Source organism: Elephas maximus, chromosome 21 (genome assembly GCF_024166365.1).
Source record: "Elephas maximus indicus isolate mEleMax1 chromosome 21, mEleMax1 primary haplotype, whole genome shotgun sequence".
NCBI classification, from domain to species: domain Eukaryota; kingdom Metazoa; phylum Chordata; class Mammalia; order Proboscidea; family Elephantidae; genus Elephas; species Elephas maximus.
Window position 1 is genome coordinate 71,298,869 of NC_064839.1, and position 18,155 is coordinate 71,317,023.

Genomic DNA, 18,155 nt, shown 5'->3' on the forward strand with positions numbered 1-18,155 from the left:
GTACAGTGAATTCTATATAATATCCTTCTCTGAGAGGTCCAGTTGTAGGTAACAGTGACCAGCTAGCCCTTACAAATTAACTTTAAACCTAGCAGAAAAGAGGACTATATGAAGTGACACCTACTATGCCCCAAGGAGTCCTGGTGGCACAGTGATGAAAGATTACAGCCTTGGAAACCCAATGGAGTAGTTCTATTCTGTCCTGTAGGGTTCCTACGAGTCAGAATCGACTTGACTGCAAGTTTCTTTTTTTTGTTGTAAATTATCTATGCCACTACATTCAATCCTGTAATCTTCCTCGATTTTTTCCATCCTAAATATTTCAAGTTCCTAAACAGAACACAATTAACCTTTCAAACTACTTATCCAGAGTAAAAAGAAAGTCTACAAAAGACTGCTCCAATAAAGGAGAGAAGTTGCAAAAGTGTGTGCCTGACAACTCCCTTTTCCTTGCACAATTATATTCCTTGTGCTTCTTGAGCTATAGGGTCGCAATAAGCCGGAATTGACTTGAAGGCAATGGGTGTGTGTGTGTGTGTGTGTGTGTGTGTGTGTGGTATTCCTCAGAAGAACATCTACCTTTGTGAACAGGATCTACAGACAGTCCTTTTTTGAGACACAAGTGCTTGCCAGGATAATCTTGTGGGCTATTACACCAGGCAGAGATTTATTCATATTCTTGATGGGGTCACCAGGGTGTGTAACATTCATGCATATCTATCCTTCCGAAACCGTCCCCATAAATAAGCCCTGCTTTTTTTCTGACTCACCTATATAAACGATCGTTCAGGGCGTAGGTATGCTGTCATTCACTGGCTACTCATGCTTGTAATTAAAGATCTTTCAGACCAAAGCCAATGCTATATTTGGTTTGGCTTTATTTATTTCTCAAAGTAAGGAAAATAAGATAGCGAGGACAAGATACTAACAGGCATAATCTTAATGTTAAAATGATAGCCAGATGCTTTCAGACCATTCTAAAAAGAAGTGGAAAAGTATCTATCTAATTATATTCCACTTTAACCTTATTAAATCTGTATGTATGAGGTATTATTATAACAATCAGAAAAAAAGTACACGCATCTTAATAAGAGTTTAACTCTTTGGCAATAACTACAAAAGACAAATGACTCATTTTGTGGAATTCATTTTCAAATTATATACATTTCCTTCCAATTGTCAAAAAAAAGTTACTGTGAAGCCTGATAGATTCCTGAAATAATTGCACCTTAATGCTTTCAATTTTTGAAAATTATTCTTGGATCATCTTAAGCACTGTATAACAGGAGCTGTGATATAACAAAACTCTCTGCAGCCAATCTTAGCGTATTTCATGAATTTATCTTTCTATAAACACAGCTTATGAAAGCAAATGTTTTTTAAAAAAATTATATGGGTAGATTTGAATAACATAAGTAGGTAGATACTAAGTGTCAGTGAAGATGTAGAACAATGGGTAATCTCATAAAATTGCTAGTAAGTATTTAAAACAGAAGGCCTCTTTAGAGAACAATTTAGTATTGTTAGAATCAGGTAATTTCAAACTTAGGCCTGCAACCTTGGGCCAAATGATCCCACTTCTGGCTATATACCAAGGATAGTATTTTGCATATGTGTATTAGAATATAATATGCAACAATTTCTAATGCAGAATTTTTAGTCTGAGCAAAAATATTAGGAGAAACCTAAATGTCCAGCAGAAGCAGAATGAATAAATAAATACATTATGGAATGCCTATTAACATGAAAATGATTACGTGTTCAAGCATGAATAATCTCAGAAACATAAATTTAAGCCAAAAATCAAGTTACGTGCAGATAATAAGTACAGCAGTTTTGTTTATGTTTTCACACATATAATATCTTAATGTCATATATAAAATTTCCTGTAAGAAGATAGGGAAAACAGTGGTTTGGGCAGGAGTACAGAGTCTTCTTGAATCTATTTATAATGTTTAATTTCTTGAAATGGTGATAGATGCATGATTGTTACTTAAATAATTATAATATACTTTTGTATGCCTGGAACTATATATGTATACACACACACGCACACACACACACACACACACACAAAGAACGTGTTTGTGTTTGAAGTATCAGTTAAGAGTATGTAAATTGACAATATCAATTTTTTTTGCCATGTTAGTTTAGCTTTCTCTGGAGAATCTAATGATCCAATGATTCGAAGTAATACCTATATGTATGTGCTTATTGTTGCAACTAATTCAAACACAAATTCATGTAAAAAATTTCAAAACTCTACAGTTTGACAATTCTGTGAGATCAGAATAGACCCTGAGATATTCAATTTCCCTCTTCACCTTCATTCATCTACATATGCATACACCTGGAAAACTATTATACAAAAACACTTTGTCTTTTATTTTGTTCATTTTTATTTTGTAAAAATGGATCATCCTATGGGCACTGGTGAAAAGTAATGACTCAGTGGGTAAATATTGACTTAAGGCACATAGCAGAACAATTCTCTAACTCTCTGACATATGTGTAAGAAGATGGAGAGCCATCTGTTTTCCAAAGATAAGAGGCTAAACCAATACATCCATTCTGAAATACTGCCATACATACACACCCAAACTACTACATACATATATATGGGCTTAAAAAAAAAAAAATAAAAAAAGAAGCCTAGCTTAAAAAAAGCTCTCGTGCTGGCATCAAAGCCTTATCCACAACACATAATAAGTTTGCAGAAGTATGTCCCACACTTTCCAACCACAAATTTTTTCTCCATTGACTTCTAACATATGAAATGTAAACTATGGAAAGACTATCAAAAGACATAAGCCATAGTATGCCCCTCCCAACTTTCCTTTCTTTTTAACATTTTTAGGGATTCATGGGACATAGAGTTGCCCACTCAGTTTTTTTGGTTCTCACATTTCTTGGGACTCTACCTTTTTGAGGGGGATTTGTGAAATGGTGAAAGGCGAAGAAACATTCGTTGAAGCAAAATACCTGGGGTAGAATGCTTATATGTGAGGTAGCGCATCCAGGAAGTGATCGGGCAAAACTTTTGTCTCTTTTGGGTTTTGTGCAGCTAGATAAGCCTTGGAAGCATATCTGTGGCTTCCTGTGTGATAGGACACACTGATGGGTTTTGTATGTGTGTGTGTCATATTTGGAAAAACAGAGGTGTCCAATGTACCCCAGTGCAAGGCACCAAACAATGTACCCTGCCACCCAGGTCTGGTGGGACATACAGGTGCCCACCAGTCATGGTGCCCAAGAATACCCCCATGTTTTGTGGTAACCATGTATTCTCACATAATATTTCTAAAACCAAACAAAAAACCTCTTGCTGTTGAGTCCATTTCAACTCATAGCAACCCTATGGGTTTTCCAAATTTGGCACATTGTTGTTGTTAGGTCTCCTTGAGTCAGTTCTGACTCATAGTGACCCTAAATGCAACAGAATGAAACACTGCCCAGTCCTGCGCCATCCTCACAATCCTCTTTATGCTTGAGTACATTGTTGTAGCCACTGTGTCAACCCATCTCATTGAGGGTCTTCCTCTTTTTTGATTACCGTACTTTACCAAGTGTGATGTCCTTCTCCAGGAACTTGTCCCTTCTGATAACATGCCCAAAGTATGTGAAATGCAGTCTCACCTTCCTTGCCTCTAAGGAGCATTCTGATTGTACTTCTTCTGAGATAGATGTGTTCATTCTTTTGGCAGTCCATGGTATATTCAACATTCTTCACCAACACCATGATTCAAAGGTGTCCACCTTTCACATACATAAGAGGCAAATGAAAACATCTGGCTTGGGTCAGGTGCACCTTAGTCTTGAAGGTGACATCTTTGCTTTCCGACACTTTAAAGAAGTCTGGAAAACCTGGTGGTGTAGTGGTTAAGTGCTACAGATGCTAACCAAGAGGTTGGCAGTTTGAATCCCCAGGCGCTCCTTGGAAATCCGATGGGGCAGTTCTACTCTATCCTACAGGGTCGTTATGAGTCAGAATTGACTCAACAGCAGTGGGTTTGGTTTTGGTTTTGTTTGTAGCAGATTTGCCCAATGCAATGTGTTTTTTGATGTCTCAACTACTGTTTCCATGGGTGTTGATTGTGGATCCAAGTAAAATGAAATCCTTGACAGCTTCAATCTTTTCTCCATTTATCATGATGTTGCTTATTGGTCCTGTTCTGAGGATTTTTGTTTTCTTTATGTTGAAGTTGATCCATACTGAAGGCTGAGGTCTTTGATCTTCATCAGTAAGTGTTCAAGTCCTCTTCTCTTTCAGCAAGCAAGGTGGTGTCATCTGCATACAAGTTATTAATGAGTCTTCCTCCAACCTTTTGATGTCATTCCACAACTCATCTGGTCTTTGGTCACTACTGTTCAATGTGTCAAATCTATTCTTCAGATGATCTCTAAATTCAGGTGGGATATACCCAAGGTCATATTTTGGCTCCCATGGACTTGCTCTGATTTTCTTTAGTTTCAGCTTGAACTTGCATATGAGCAATTGATGGTCTGTTCCACAGTCGGCCCCTGGCCTTGTTCTGACTGTTGACATTGAACTTTTCCATCGTCTCTTTCCACAGAGGTAGTCAATTTGATTTCTGTGTGTTCCATCTGGTGAGGTCCATGTGTATAGTTGCCGTTTATGTTGGTGAAAGAAGGTATTTGCAATGAGGAAATCGGTGGCCTTGCAAAATTATATCATTCGATCTCCAGCACTGCTTCTATCACCAAGGCTATATTTTCCAACTACCGATCCTTCTTCTTTGTTTACAACTTTTGCATTCCAATCACCAATAATTGTTAATGCATCTTCATTGCATGTTGGATCAATTTCAGACTGCAGCAGCTGATAAAAATCTTCTATTTCTTCATCTTTGGCCCTAGTGGTTGGTGCGTAGATTTGAATAATAGTCTTATTAACTGGTCTTCCTTGTAGGCGTATGGATATTATCCTATCACTGACAGTGTTGTACTTCAGAATAGATCTTGAAACGTTCTTTTTGACGATGAATGCAACACCATTCCTCTTCAAGTTGTCATTCCCAACATAGTAGACTATATGATTGTCCAATTCAAAATGGCCAATACCAGTATCTCTGCATTTTATTTTAGCTAATGTGCACAATAAAACTACAGGGCAAGGGAAAGAGCAATGTGATCTTTAGGAAAATAATATAAAATTCAAAAGGAAATGAATTTACTCTGTAACAACAGTTTTCTTTATTATTCTTTTACTTTGGTTACATAAAGTGTTCCCAATTACAGTGTTTAATGAAGGTATATACTGCCATTAATAAAATATTTATTTATGATGTTTAAACAATTACTGCATTCTTTTGGAATAAATAAATAAATCAGAATACTTAAAATAATGTAAATAAATTGGTAAATATACAGAACAGTTAAACATGAAATTATTTACTGCTAAACTTATGTCTGGTTATTAAAGAGCATTGAAAAGAAGTCATTAATTTGGTAAAATTGTAAGTTTAATTTGAGCTTTAATATTAGATTGCTGAATTGGGAAGAACCAATCTTGTTTTAACAACATTTTCAGTAGCCCCCCTTATCCACAGGGGATATGCTCCAAGACCCCCATGAATACCTGAAACCAAACCTTATATATACTATGTTTTGTCCTATACATATATACCAATAATAAAGTTGAACTTAAAAATTAGGCTCAGTAAGAGATTAATAACAATTACTAATAATAAAATAGAACAATTATAACTGTATAATGTAATAAAAGTTCTGTGAATAACAGAGGGGGACTGCAGGAGATTTCATCACGCTACCTACTCATTTAACATTTTTGGACTGAAGTTGACCCATAAATGAAACCTCAGAAAGGGAAAGCTCCAATAAGGGAGGACTACTGTATTCTCTAATATGCCATATTTAAAGGAAAATTACTAACAGCAGTTGATTACAATTTAACTATATCACCAATTTCATGTTTTAAAATCTCATTATATTTTACTCTTAAATCACATCATATTAACAGAGAAGTTGCCATTAATGTGATTTCAAAAGACTCCAGTGTGAAAGTTGTTACAAAGTAAGCATGCCTACCATGGTCGTCTCTGCGATAGAGCCAAAGCTGTTTATGAATATGTTGCATGTAACATTAACTGGAGGGCCTGAAAAAGAGATTAGAACATAAGGGCTGTTTAGATACTTGTCTAAGATGTTTTCAAATAATTGCAAACTCTCATTATATTCACGTATTAGCTGCTGATTTAAAAGTGAAAAAAAAGAACATTTCTATATATGTGTATACACAGATGATAAATATCTAAGCAATCATTTCATTGAGTGACAACAATTTGGATTGTGGATCCTAAGGTTCATGGTCTCCTTAGGACACTGATGCTGACCATTATGGGTAGACATTTAAGCTGTCTTGGCCTCAGTTTCCTTGATCTAGATATCTCTAATGGCTCTGTAAATGCCATTTTAGCAAGTCCAACATCTAAGCCCCTTCAAGGACAGTTTCTATTGACTTTTATTCCCCCTTTCATGGGCTATACTCTTTCTTTTTTTGCACGCCTTTAGCTGGATACTTTGAGTACTTGAAAACTGGAACTCTAGATAATATAGCAACTCTGAATATCATATCCCCCCTTTGCAATCCACAGTTTGTTTGCTCTAGTTGGTTATTTCATTGTTGTTTGTTTAGTGACTTACCCAGCCTAACACTGTAAAATCTGTATTCCCTGTAATGTGAAGCCACTAAAGTCTCTATCCAGTTAGCTTAGTGGTCAACTAATGATTGGTTAGAGATCTCTTTAAATTCTTTGAACCAATAAATCTTCTGCCCTTTGCCAAGTGGTTTTTGTGTGTGTGTTGGGCCACACCTTCAATACTCAGGCAGTTTATAACTCTGCCTTAGTCTTAACTTCCTGCTTATCTTGGGCTTGAAGATGAGAGATTCAGACCCTTCTCAGATTCATTCCTGGGCATGTAGAAAGCCCTAAACATGTACGTGGACTTCTAGATCCACAAGAATGTATCAGAGATTTTCAAAACAGCCTATGGACATCTCATTCCTCAGTTTTTCTTTTTAAATTTTTGGTCATGCTTTTGTTTGCCTCAACTGATATCACAGGCTTAGGTAGCTGCAATATTAAACAATTGTAGCTTATTATTTTCAACAAATGCCACAAGGATAGGCTTTTCTCACAGAGTTAAGTCAAATAACCATAGCCCTCTTTGAGAGGGGCTTTTCCAGGGAGTTACTAGATGGGCCAAAGAATGAAAATGCTTGGGATGGGATTTTTTGAAGAGTTCTAATACAATATGGCCCCTCTGGTTGCTGCCAACTGGTGTTTTTCACAGCTTCCATGCTTTCAAGCCTTCTAGTTTTTGAAGCTACTGTGTAGTTGGTGAATGGGGCATTGAAACAGGCTATACTGAGATTTAGCAGATTTCTTGAATGAGAGCTCTTCATATTTTTGTAAGCTTTTCATTGATTTTTGGAGTTCTGGCAAAGTTAATTTTGACATGTTTTTGTTGCTGTTATGAAGGAGTGAATTTACAAACATTCTCATTCTGCCATTCTGGAAGCCCCCATAAATGATTTAGCACTCATCATAAAACCAAGATTTTATTCTAAGAGACCCATTTATTCACTCTCTTGCCAAATATCTAAAACCTGTGCACACCAAATTGAAGAAGAAACATGAGGAATGTCTTCTAGTGGTCAAGAAGAGCAGGAATCAGCAAATTATTAAGCACGTCTTGTTGCCAGGCATTGTGTTAGCTGATTCATAAAAAAGATATTATTTATTCATAGCAACCCTGAAGATGAGTATTTTCAACCACTCCACAGACTAGAGAATTAAGGCCCAGAAAGGATATATAATGTGCTAGTAAGTAACCCAGTGAGAATTTGAACCACAGGTCTGATTCTGTCATTTTTTTTCTCAACCATATGATGCTATTTCCCAATCTTCTTCATGACATTCAAAGATTTTGCTATCTTACTACAAACTTTGTTATTAGTGTTAGAGCTACATTAAAACAAAACAACAGCATTGCAATATTTTCTGGTAGAGGTTAAAATACTCCATCTGTGTTAAACTCTACCCTAGTCAGATAAAGCTACATGCAAGAACTGATGATGTTTAAGCCTAATGAATTTTTTAATTTTATTTTTCACTTATACATAATTTAGAAGTAAATTGATTTTTACATGGTTTGCTACCAAAAAAAGAGCACCCCCTTTACCTCTTAGCCCCATTTCCCCCTCTAGAGATAACCACTTCAACTCATTCAATTTGTTCTTTTGGTATTTAATTTCTTTAAATATTTTGTTTATATTGCTACTTCTAGATGTTCTACTCTCAGGCACATGTTCTGACTGCCCACAACAGAAAATGAGGATTAGCCTTCTTTCACACACCATCCCACCCACCCCTACTGATACAACCCTTTTTTGTCCTCCCATCACCCTATTATAGTTCAGTTGTCATTTTTGTTAGGTCATTATTCGGTTTTTATATTATTATGACGATGTAAGTATTACTCCTGGCTAAGCCATATATTATGATTAATTTTCACCTTACACAGAAAATTGTCCTGAGATAGATAATTGCTTTATATATTTTACATGGATTTCTCTATATGTATCTTTAATTTAGTCCTGAGTTCTGGAATGTCTAAATTATGATTCAGTATGTTCAAATGCATCAGGTGTTCAACTAATTATACCTTCTTTTAGACTTACTCCAAACTAGAGCTTTTTAAAAATATATATTAGAAAGTGTTCAATGATATTTATTGAAGAACTTTTCATATTTTCAGAATATTGTGGTAAAACATATGTGACAAAATTTGTCATTTTAACCATTTTTAAGTGTGTGATTCATTGGCATTAATTATATTCACAGTATTGTGCAATCGTCACCATCATCTATTTCTAAAGTGTCTTTCATCATCCCAAACAGAAAATCTATACCCATTCAACACTAACTACCCATTTCCCCTCCCTCCAACTCCTGGAAGCAATTACTCTACCTTCTGTCTCTGTGGATTGCCTCATGTAAGTGGAATCATGCAATATTTGTCCTTTTTGACTGGCTTCTTTCATTCAGCACAATGATTGTTTTCAAGGTTCATCCACGTTGTAGCATGTGTTAGAATTGCATTCCTTTTTATGGCTGAATAATATTCCATTGTTTATTCATTCACTTAGGTTGTTTCTACTTTTGGGCTATTGTACACCAATAGTCATTGCAGAATTATTCACAATAGCCAAAAAGTGGAAACCATCCAGATATATAAATGCAGAATTATTAGGCCAAAATATGAATTAAAAAAAAATACTGAACAGATGTTACAAAATTTTTTAAGAAATTATGTATTTATTAATATTCTCACTAATGCTGTATAATAGGACTGTCTCACCAGACATTTCTGGAAAACTTCTATAGTGTTTTTTTTTTTTTAGAAGCATTTTATTAGTTGGGAAATTTTAAAATGGCATTGAGACTTAATATCCATTTACTTGAACACTGATGGAAAATTTTCATCTTTATTATTTTTACTTATTCTCTAAATTGCTCAGTTATTTTGCTGGATTAAGTACAGAGCATAAAATGAATAAAATATTTAAAAATAACCATAGGTCTATGAATTCTAAGCTGCACATTGAAATTATCCAGGTATTGTTAAAAAATATTGATAACTGATTCTCACCTTCTTATTTTGTTGCTATGATTTGGAAGCAAGGCATCAGCATTTTTAAAGGATCCATAGATGGTTTGTGCAGAAATGTTTGGAAACTCCTGACCTAAGGTTTTTGAGACTAGGAAGCATCCTTGTTCACTTGGCCATAAGGCTAAAAATGAATTGTGATTTTCTTAGAGATGAAGAAATGGAGAGAGAGGAGAGAGTGGCTGGGAGCACCGAAAATGCAAGGTCATTAACTTCAAGTTGCCTATTATAAATCTGGTGAACAGGGCTATTAAAACTGGGAGCTGAAAAGAACTCAAAGTTTATTAAGCACCAAAATGCCTGGAACACAAAATTCGAACATACAGAGAAATAAAACTATTTTAAATATGCCAGGTGGACATGTGAGAATAAAGAAACCTCAGGTAAGTCCTGAATCCTGAAAGTGCTATACTTACATGATTAAAAAAAAAAAAAAATGTAGCCATCAAGTCAATTCTGACTCATAGCACCCTATACGACAGAGAAGAACTGCTATAGGGTTTCCAAGGAGCAGCTGGTGGAATTGAACTGCCGACCTTTTGGCTACCAGCTGAACTCTTAGCCACTGCACCACCAGGGCTACACTTATATGATTAAATGATTACCAGCTGACAATTTTTATCTTCATTCGTTATTTCTAAATATTTACACATTTCTAGAATTTGTAAGATGATAGAAGTGTTTTGTATGCTACTGTGTAAGAAAGAACTCTATGGGGCAGTTTTGCTCTGTCCTGTGGGGTCGCTATGACTTGGAATCAACTCTATGGCTGTGGATTTGGTTTGGGTTTATGTAAGAAAGGAGAAAGCAGGGATATCTTACTCCATGGTTTTTTAATCTCTATTATAAGGGGAATACGAAGTCACAATTATCTCTCTGAATATAATTTGTTTAACTTAATGTCTGAAGTGATGGCTTCTAAAAATATACACAGGCTGACTGGCACCCTGGAAAAGCTAAAACCCATCATTCTTATTTTCTGGGTTCTTTTTTCTTTCTTTTTTTTTAAACACTGTTTGTATAACACTAAAACTCTACTGTTTTCTTTCACTGGCAGCAGCAATATGGATCTGAGGGATGTTATTTGTTTTGAGGTAAATTCTGCTTATTTCTATTTATTCCCACACTTTGGAAAGGGGGAAAGACAAGAGATTTAGTATTGAGTTGATTCATCTTCAAATAAAGTAGTGATGGAGATACATCCATGTGTGGGAACATGGACCAGGATGAAGCTGCCACTAGAGAATTGCAGGTGTCTAGTGATTGTGATCTCCTTCGCTGAAGCTGGAAAAAATATAGCAATGGGAAGATGGTTGTTTTTATATTTGAATTTAGCAGAGACAGGGTCTTTATAATTTGGACTTTAACTTCTCCCTGGGCATTGAATAAAGGGCACATAATTTTCAATGATATTTTTGTCCTAATTCTTTAATTTAAATTTAATTTTAAATTGAAGAACTCGGCATAAGCATAACACCCATATTTTTATACAAAAATCCTCACACCTGGACCAATGAGCAACATTATGATAAATGGAAAAAAGATTGATGTTATCAAGGATTACATATTACTTATATCCACAATCAGTGCCCATGGAAGCAGCAGTCAGGAAATCAAACGACAAATCTGCTGCAAAAGGCTTCTTTAAAGTGTTAGAAAGCAAAGATGTTACTTTGAGAACTTAGGTGGGCCTGACCCAAGCCATGATATTTTCAATCACCTCATATGCACGTGAAACCTGGGCAATGAGTAAGGAAGACCAAAAAAGAATTGATGTCTTTGACTTATGATGTTGGCGAAGAATATTGAATATACCATGGACTGCCAGGAGAACGAACAAGTCTGTCTTGGAAAAAATACAGCCACAGTGTTCCTTGGAGGTGAGGATGGCAAGACTTCATCTCACATATTTTGGACATGTTATCAGGTGGGTTCAGTCCCTGGAGAAGGACATCATGCCTGATAAAGTAGAGGATCAGCAAAAAAGAGGAAGACCCTCAATGAGATGGATTGACACAGTGGCTGCAACAATGGGCTCAAGCATAGCAAGGATTGCGACGATGGTGCAGGACCGGACAGTGTTCTGTTCTGTTGTACATAGGGTTGCTATGAGTTAGAACCAACTTGATAGCACCTAATGATAACAACAAAGATCCATGTAATTATGGACAATGCTCTTGAGAACTAGAATAGAGGTAAAAGTTCAGCATAGGCATCAGGCCCTGATGTTAATAATGTCTTCTCTGATGCTTTTTAGTGCCCCTTAGGATAATGACCCCAGGAAGGTTCTGAAAGGACCAGAGTATCAAGGGAGAGAGCTGTTTTGTAAAGTTGGCAGAAGGACTGATATTTTTCTTTTTCTCCTCAAATCATGGCAGTGACATCCCCAGTTAACCAGAAGCTAGAGTAATAAGGTCAATGGATTCAATAAGAAAAATAACACATTGAGGAACGCTCACAGGTTTCCACAGAGGAGAGATGGTCATAGGAGAGGTAACTAATTTAGGCTTTTACTAATAGTTTGATTATGATGCCTCATAATATGTGAAACAGGCTCCAACCCCTCCCTCTTCAACCTGCCTCTGAAAAGATTTAGAAAAACTCTTCCTTGAAGCAGAATATTTCAATATCTAAAATTTATGTGGGAGTAAAAGATCTCACAGTGCTCTCAGGTCTAAACTATATTCTCTGATCCATATGTTACCAGATACTCTCCATGTCTAGATATTAAAAAAAAAAAAAAAATTAGAGCACATAAAAGTTCTATCTGGTACCCATTTGACCATTTATTTGTGTATACATTCTCTTCTTTATCAGAAAAAAGGGTAAATGATCGGATTGATGCAACAAACACTTGGGAGTTATTACTGATTCTTAGTCATGGGAGAGAAGTGAACCAACATAACAATATGAATAGCTGAAAAGAGAGGCAAAAGCTTGGAGATAGGGAAAACAGGCATTTATTGTAATAAACCAAGTGGAAGGTAGAATAGGTCTAACTGACAATAGTGACAGTGGGGGTGGATTACAAAGAATTAAGTGGTTATAGCACCATAATGCTTGGAAAGTATTGTATTCTACGCTTCAGGTTTCCATGTCAGATTAGGGCAGCAATCTTGGTATACACTTTCTATCTTAGTCATCAGTGTAAAAAAAAAAGAGAATGAAGTTTAGAGAAGAATGTAATTCTTCCACGGCCATTACAAAGAACACCTGTTTAGCAGTCCTTGGCCAATCTGCTACTTCTCTGTGCCAAAGCAAAAGCTGTTTCATCTACCTAAAACACTACTATGTTTAGCAACAGAGCAAATAATGGCTATAACATCCATATGGCAAATTGTTCTTTTTAAATTGTTCATTATATTAGCCATCGTTGGCCTAAAAAGCAAGTTACAGTAGTTGCAGATGTTTTCCACAGCATCTTTTCTTTCAGATTTTCCTTAAAGAAATAGAAGATGGCTTTTAAGTTCAGAAATGAAGGGAAAAATATCATAGTATAATGCACTGCCTTGGCAATGATAGTAGCCTTACTCTTACTGGGGAAAATCATTCATCAGGCACATTAAGCTAAACAAACAAATAAACAACGACCTAAGTATTCATTAGAATGGCTTTAATGGAATTTTCGATGTGATATTGCATTAAAATCTCAATTTTATAGGCATAGAATGCAATTCAAATATTAAATCTCAAAGTATTTCAATCTAGATATTTGTCTTTATTTTAGATGAAATTTATACACACACAAGTGTATGTGCATGTGTATAGTCATGTCATGAGGAACGATGCTATTTGATTTTTTAATAAAAGCATATTTGATGACTTTAAATATGGATTTTAAATTATTTGTTAGATATTTTTAAAAGGTTTGTAAATTATGACCAAAAAATAGGATCTTGTTTATTCTTCCCTCTTCCTCTCCCCGTTGCATTCTTTCCTAAAAATGCAATGGGGATAAGTGTGGTGAATGTGGTAAACCAGAGCAGGATGAGGGGGACATCTGTGGAGAAGGGCTATATAGACCCGGATATTGGAGTCCGAGTGAGTGAGGAGAGAGTTCCCACAGTGAAGCAGTGGCGTCTGCTGTCAGAACCAGAAAATGGTGAGGAGCGGGTCACATGGGGTCACTTTGACATGGGGAGTCAGAATCCAAGTGGGATGACAGGGTGTTCGTGCATAGGGACACCCCGGCATGTGATGGCAGAAGCCGAGCAGGGTAAGGATGACATCCTTGGAAAGGGGTGACCTGGCATGAGGAATCAGAGTCTGAACAGGGTATTTCCACAGGTGAATGAACCTTAGCGGGCTCCCAGAGCCCAATCAGGATGAGGAGAGCATCTGTGCAAGACCGGGAGTGGCAGCGAGTTCATGTTAACGGAGGATGAACAATTCAGAAGAGGAGGGTGCCAATGGTTGCACAACATGAGGAATGTCATCAGTGTCACTGAATTGAACATATAGAAATTATTGAATTGGTGTATGTCCTGTGTGGATATTTTCAATGAAGATTGATAAAACACTCTAGTGAAATAATGTTTATCTTCTTATAGACATACTTTCATTTTCTCTTCAACCTGTTAAACTTGGTTATAGCTTTCAATGGCACACAAAAGCCTCTAGTTCAAGATGGGAAGTTGAGAATAATTTTGCTTCACTCTCTCTTAAGACACATTAACATGACATTACAGAATAAAAATGATAATCAATTTAATCACACCAAAGAGACTGGGAGGAAAATCATATTTACTTTAATGGCAGAGACTTTTAAGGTGTGGACCACATGGAGAAGGGAGCCAATGGCCCAAGAATGACTGAGAGAGACATAGAGCTGGTTACGCTGGCATCATTTTGTGTTATTTCTCCGAATCAATTCTCTTTTAAAATATCTGGTCTCTTTCTGTGTCATCTGTGTCCAGCTTTTATCTCTTTGTCCTTTCCTTCTATATTTTTGAAGAATTGTCCATATTTGTCCTCTAAATAATGAATTTGATATTACTCTCTCTACAAGCTGAGTTTGTCTGGGTACTAAGCAGAACAATTACCTTTAAAATTGGGTCTGATTCTTGCATCATATCCTGATGTCTTCCCCATTAATTTATCAAGAAAGTCAGAAGGTGACATTGGAGCACTTCGAGATCTTGCACTATCTGTTTCCTTTGTAGCAACCAAACTACAAATGAGAAAAAATATATAGAAATTAAAAAAAAAATCTAGCAATCATTACCTGTGAATATAAAACAGAAACACTAAGCGAATATGCCATCAAAAACAAAGTTTTAAATACCATACAGTAAATATTAATATAAGACAGGTGTTTATAGATTTACAGACAGTATTTATAAAGTTTCATATGTATTCAGCCTAATTGCCATAGGTGAAATTATTTTGAATTAAACCTAGAAACAAAAGCTATTTCCAAATTATATCGTTAGCTTATTGTTTACCCCAGGCTTTCAAAATCTGTATGTACCTAAATTTGATTTCTGATTGCAATTTTAACTAAAATATCCTTAGTGTTTCAAGTGTAAGAAAATACGAAAGTTCAGCTATAAAATACAACTCATACAGCTTTTACTGAGGGAAAAACAGCACCTTTCAAGTTTTGCAAATTGTTCTCATAATAATAAAGCATCATAATAAAATGACGGAAAGGTCCAATACATTATACAATAACATTATGTTATAATCTTAAACAGCAATTCTCAAATAATACTAATGTTCAAATATTCTCATATAGCAATGTTCTTTTCTCAAATAAGAGTGCTTCTTTTATTAGTTAAATTCATTCTGCTTTCACTGATACGTCATCATTCATCTACAGCATAATCTGTTCAAACCTGGAATTTTTAGGTCAAGATTGAGATATAATTATAAATGTAATCTGTGCACCTTGGTATTATATGATGAGAATCTGTGTCCATGAAAGATAAAGAGCTAGTTTTCTCCTTGAAACATTTCTTATTTTCCTACAGCTGCTCATCCTAGAAGCCCATAAGTGTGACTGCACCCCTCTCTAGCTCTTTATTTAGATAGGATGGTGTCACAGATGGCCTGTGCCTGCCTGCCTGCCAGGATCAAATGATTTTTTCATCCAGAGAACTCTGCTCAAGGAAGCGAAGCAGATTTCCCCAGCACACATGGTGTTTGCAACTGACATGCTCAAGCAGAAGTTACCTTCTTGGAGACTGTCAATCATCATATCCTCCTGGCTCTGCCACTGAACTCAGAGCTTGCCAAGACCTGAGACTTTTTTTGGTCACCCTTGATCACAGCAGAGTCAAGTTATTAAATTCCCCATGTTTCCTCCTGCCAGAATTTTTAGTGGAGGAGTGAGAATGTGCCTTAAAACCATCACCATTAAGTTGTCTACCACACTTATGTGGTATGAAAGCTAAACTCTGAAATCCAGTCTCAGTGATTACACGAGAATGGTATTTCTGAATGCTCAGCATGGCAGCCAACAGCACCCACTAGCCATGGCCTTGCTCTAGAGATTTTGACTAGTCATGGACACTTATCCACACAATGACCTTCACTCCGTCACTCCTGCGTCCTCCCTAAACGGAAGCTTCTTCTCTGTTTGATCTGTTTGTTCCTGAAGGACAAAAGAGTCTTTTGTGACACTTTCTTTTTGATTATTACTGCTCGACTACATTCCCTTCCAGTATGGCCTGTGGAAACTGGAAAATGTATTCTAAAACAAAAAGAAAAAATAATGCCAGTACCTCCTTAATGGTTCTTCAGAACTTTTCCTCTACCAGCAGATATTAAATGACTTTTCCCGTCCTCTTAAAATTAAGCTACATTTGTTCTGGCTCCATGATCCAAGAACATAGGGCCTACAGGCATTGTTGAGTTCTCATAAGTACACATTACTGCTTCTAATCCATTTCCTTTTTTTCTTTGCAAAACTCCTCCTTTAAGTCATCACAAAATTAACTTCTACATTTTTCTACCGAAAAATACCAATTTGCCTAGATAAGAACCAATAACACTCTTCAATCTCCTTTCTGTTTTGTTTTGTTTTAGTAATAGATGACTGTGTATACTGAACTAGTAACACCACACATTACACCCTGGATTCCATCCATGACATAATCAAGGATATCACTTCTGTATTATCAATTTTTTTCTCTCTACTTGATGACATCCATAAGTAAGCAGGCATATTAAAAACTTCATCCACTTCTAATAAAATCATCCTATCTGCTACCATACTGACAACTGGATCAATAAGCAACATCACGATAAATGGAGAAAACATTGAAGTTGTCAAGGATTTCATTTTACTTGTGTGTCAAGAAATCAACTCACTGCAGCGGGCTAATCTGCTGCAAAAGACTTCTTTAAAGTGTTAAAAGCAAAGATGTCACTCTAAGGACTAAGGTGCACCTGACCTAAGCCATGGCAGTTTGAATCCACCAGGTGCTCCTTGGAAATCTTATAGGGCAGTTCTATTCTGTCCTATAGGGTCGCTATGAGTCAGAATCAACTTGACGGCAACAGGTTTGGTGGTTTTTTTATATGCATGCAAAAGCTGGACAATGAATAAAGAAGCCCATAAAAGAATTGGTGTTTTTAAATTATGATGTTGGCAAAGAATACTAAATATACCATGAACTGCCAAAAGAAAGAACAAACCTGTCCTGAAAGAACTACAGCCAGAATGCTCCTTAGAAGCAAGGATGACTAGACTTCGTCTCACATACGTTGGACATGTTATCAGGAGGGACCAGTCCCTGGAGAAGGACATCATGCATGGTAAAGCAGAGGGTCAGTGAAGAAGAGGAAGACCTTCAATGAGATGGATTGACATGGTGGCTGCAACAATGGGCTCAAGCATAACAACAATTATGAGGATGGCACAAAACTGGGCAGTGTTTCGTTCTCCTGTACTTAGAGTCACTATGACCTAGAACCTAACAACAACAGCTATTGTCTCCCTTTCTAGTCAATTACTTTGAAATAATAGTCCACATTTGCTCTCCTCAATTCTTCTCCTCTCATTCTTAATATATTCCTTCCATTCCACTGAATCTGCTCTTGTAAACATCACCAACAACATTCGCATTGCCATAGTCTCTTAGTAGTCTTCATCTGATTTATATTTCAGCAGCATTTGACACAGTTGGTGGTTCCCTTCATAAACTTCATGTGGTCTCCTCTATGTAGGTCTCTTGGTTCACTCATTTAAATCTCTTTGCCAGTTCCTTTTCACTTTCTGGATCTTAAAAGCAGGAATACCCCAAACACATAGAAAAAGTTCCTCTCTTCTCTACCTACACTCATTTTTCTATGCAATTTCTATCTACACCATCTCTATATGCTAATGATTTCTCAATAATTTCTCTGTGCTTGGGTTTCTGATTTATATTCAACTGCCAACTCAACCTCTCATCTTGATGACTAATGTCTGCCTTAAAATTCTAATGCCCTAACCC

General features: G+C 36.3%; 1 protein-coding gene across 2 annotated transcripts in view; it reads right to left on the reverse strand.

Annotated features, from left to right (window-relative positions):
* Window positions 1-18,155, reverse strand: part of GLRA3 (glycine receptor alpha 3) — a 233,730-nt gene that overhangs the window by 157,464 nt on the left and 58,111 nt on the right. For both annotated transcript variants that reach the window (XM_049864199.1, XM_049864200.1), the window contains exons 2-3: window positions 14,757-14,884; window positions 6,070-6,137 (exon numbers count right to left, since the gene is read on the reverse strand). In XM_049864199.1, coding sequence (XP_049720156.1) covers window positions 6,070-6,137; window positions 14,757-14,884 — 196 coding nt within the window. The remainder of the gene's footprint in view (window positions 1-6,069; window positions 6,138-14,756; window positions 14,885-18,155) is intronic.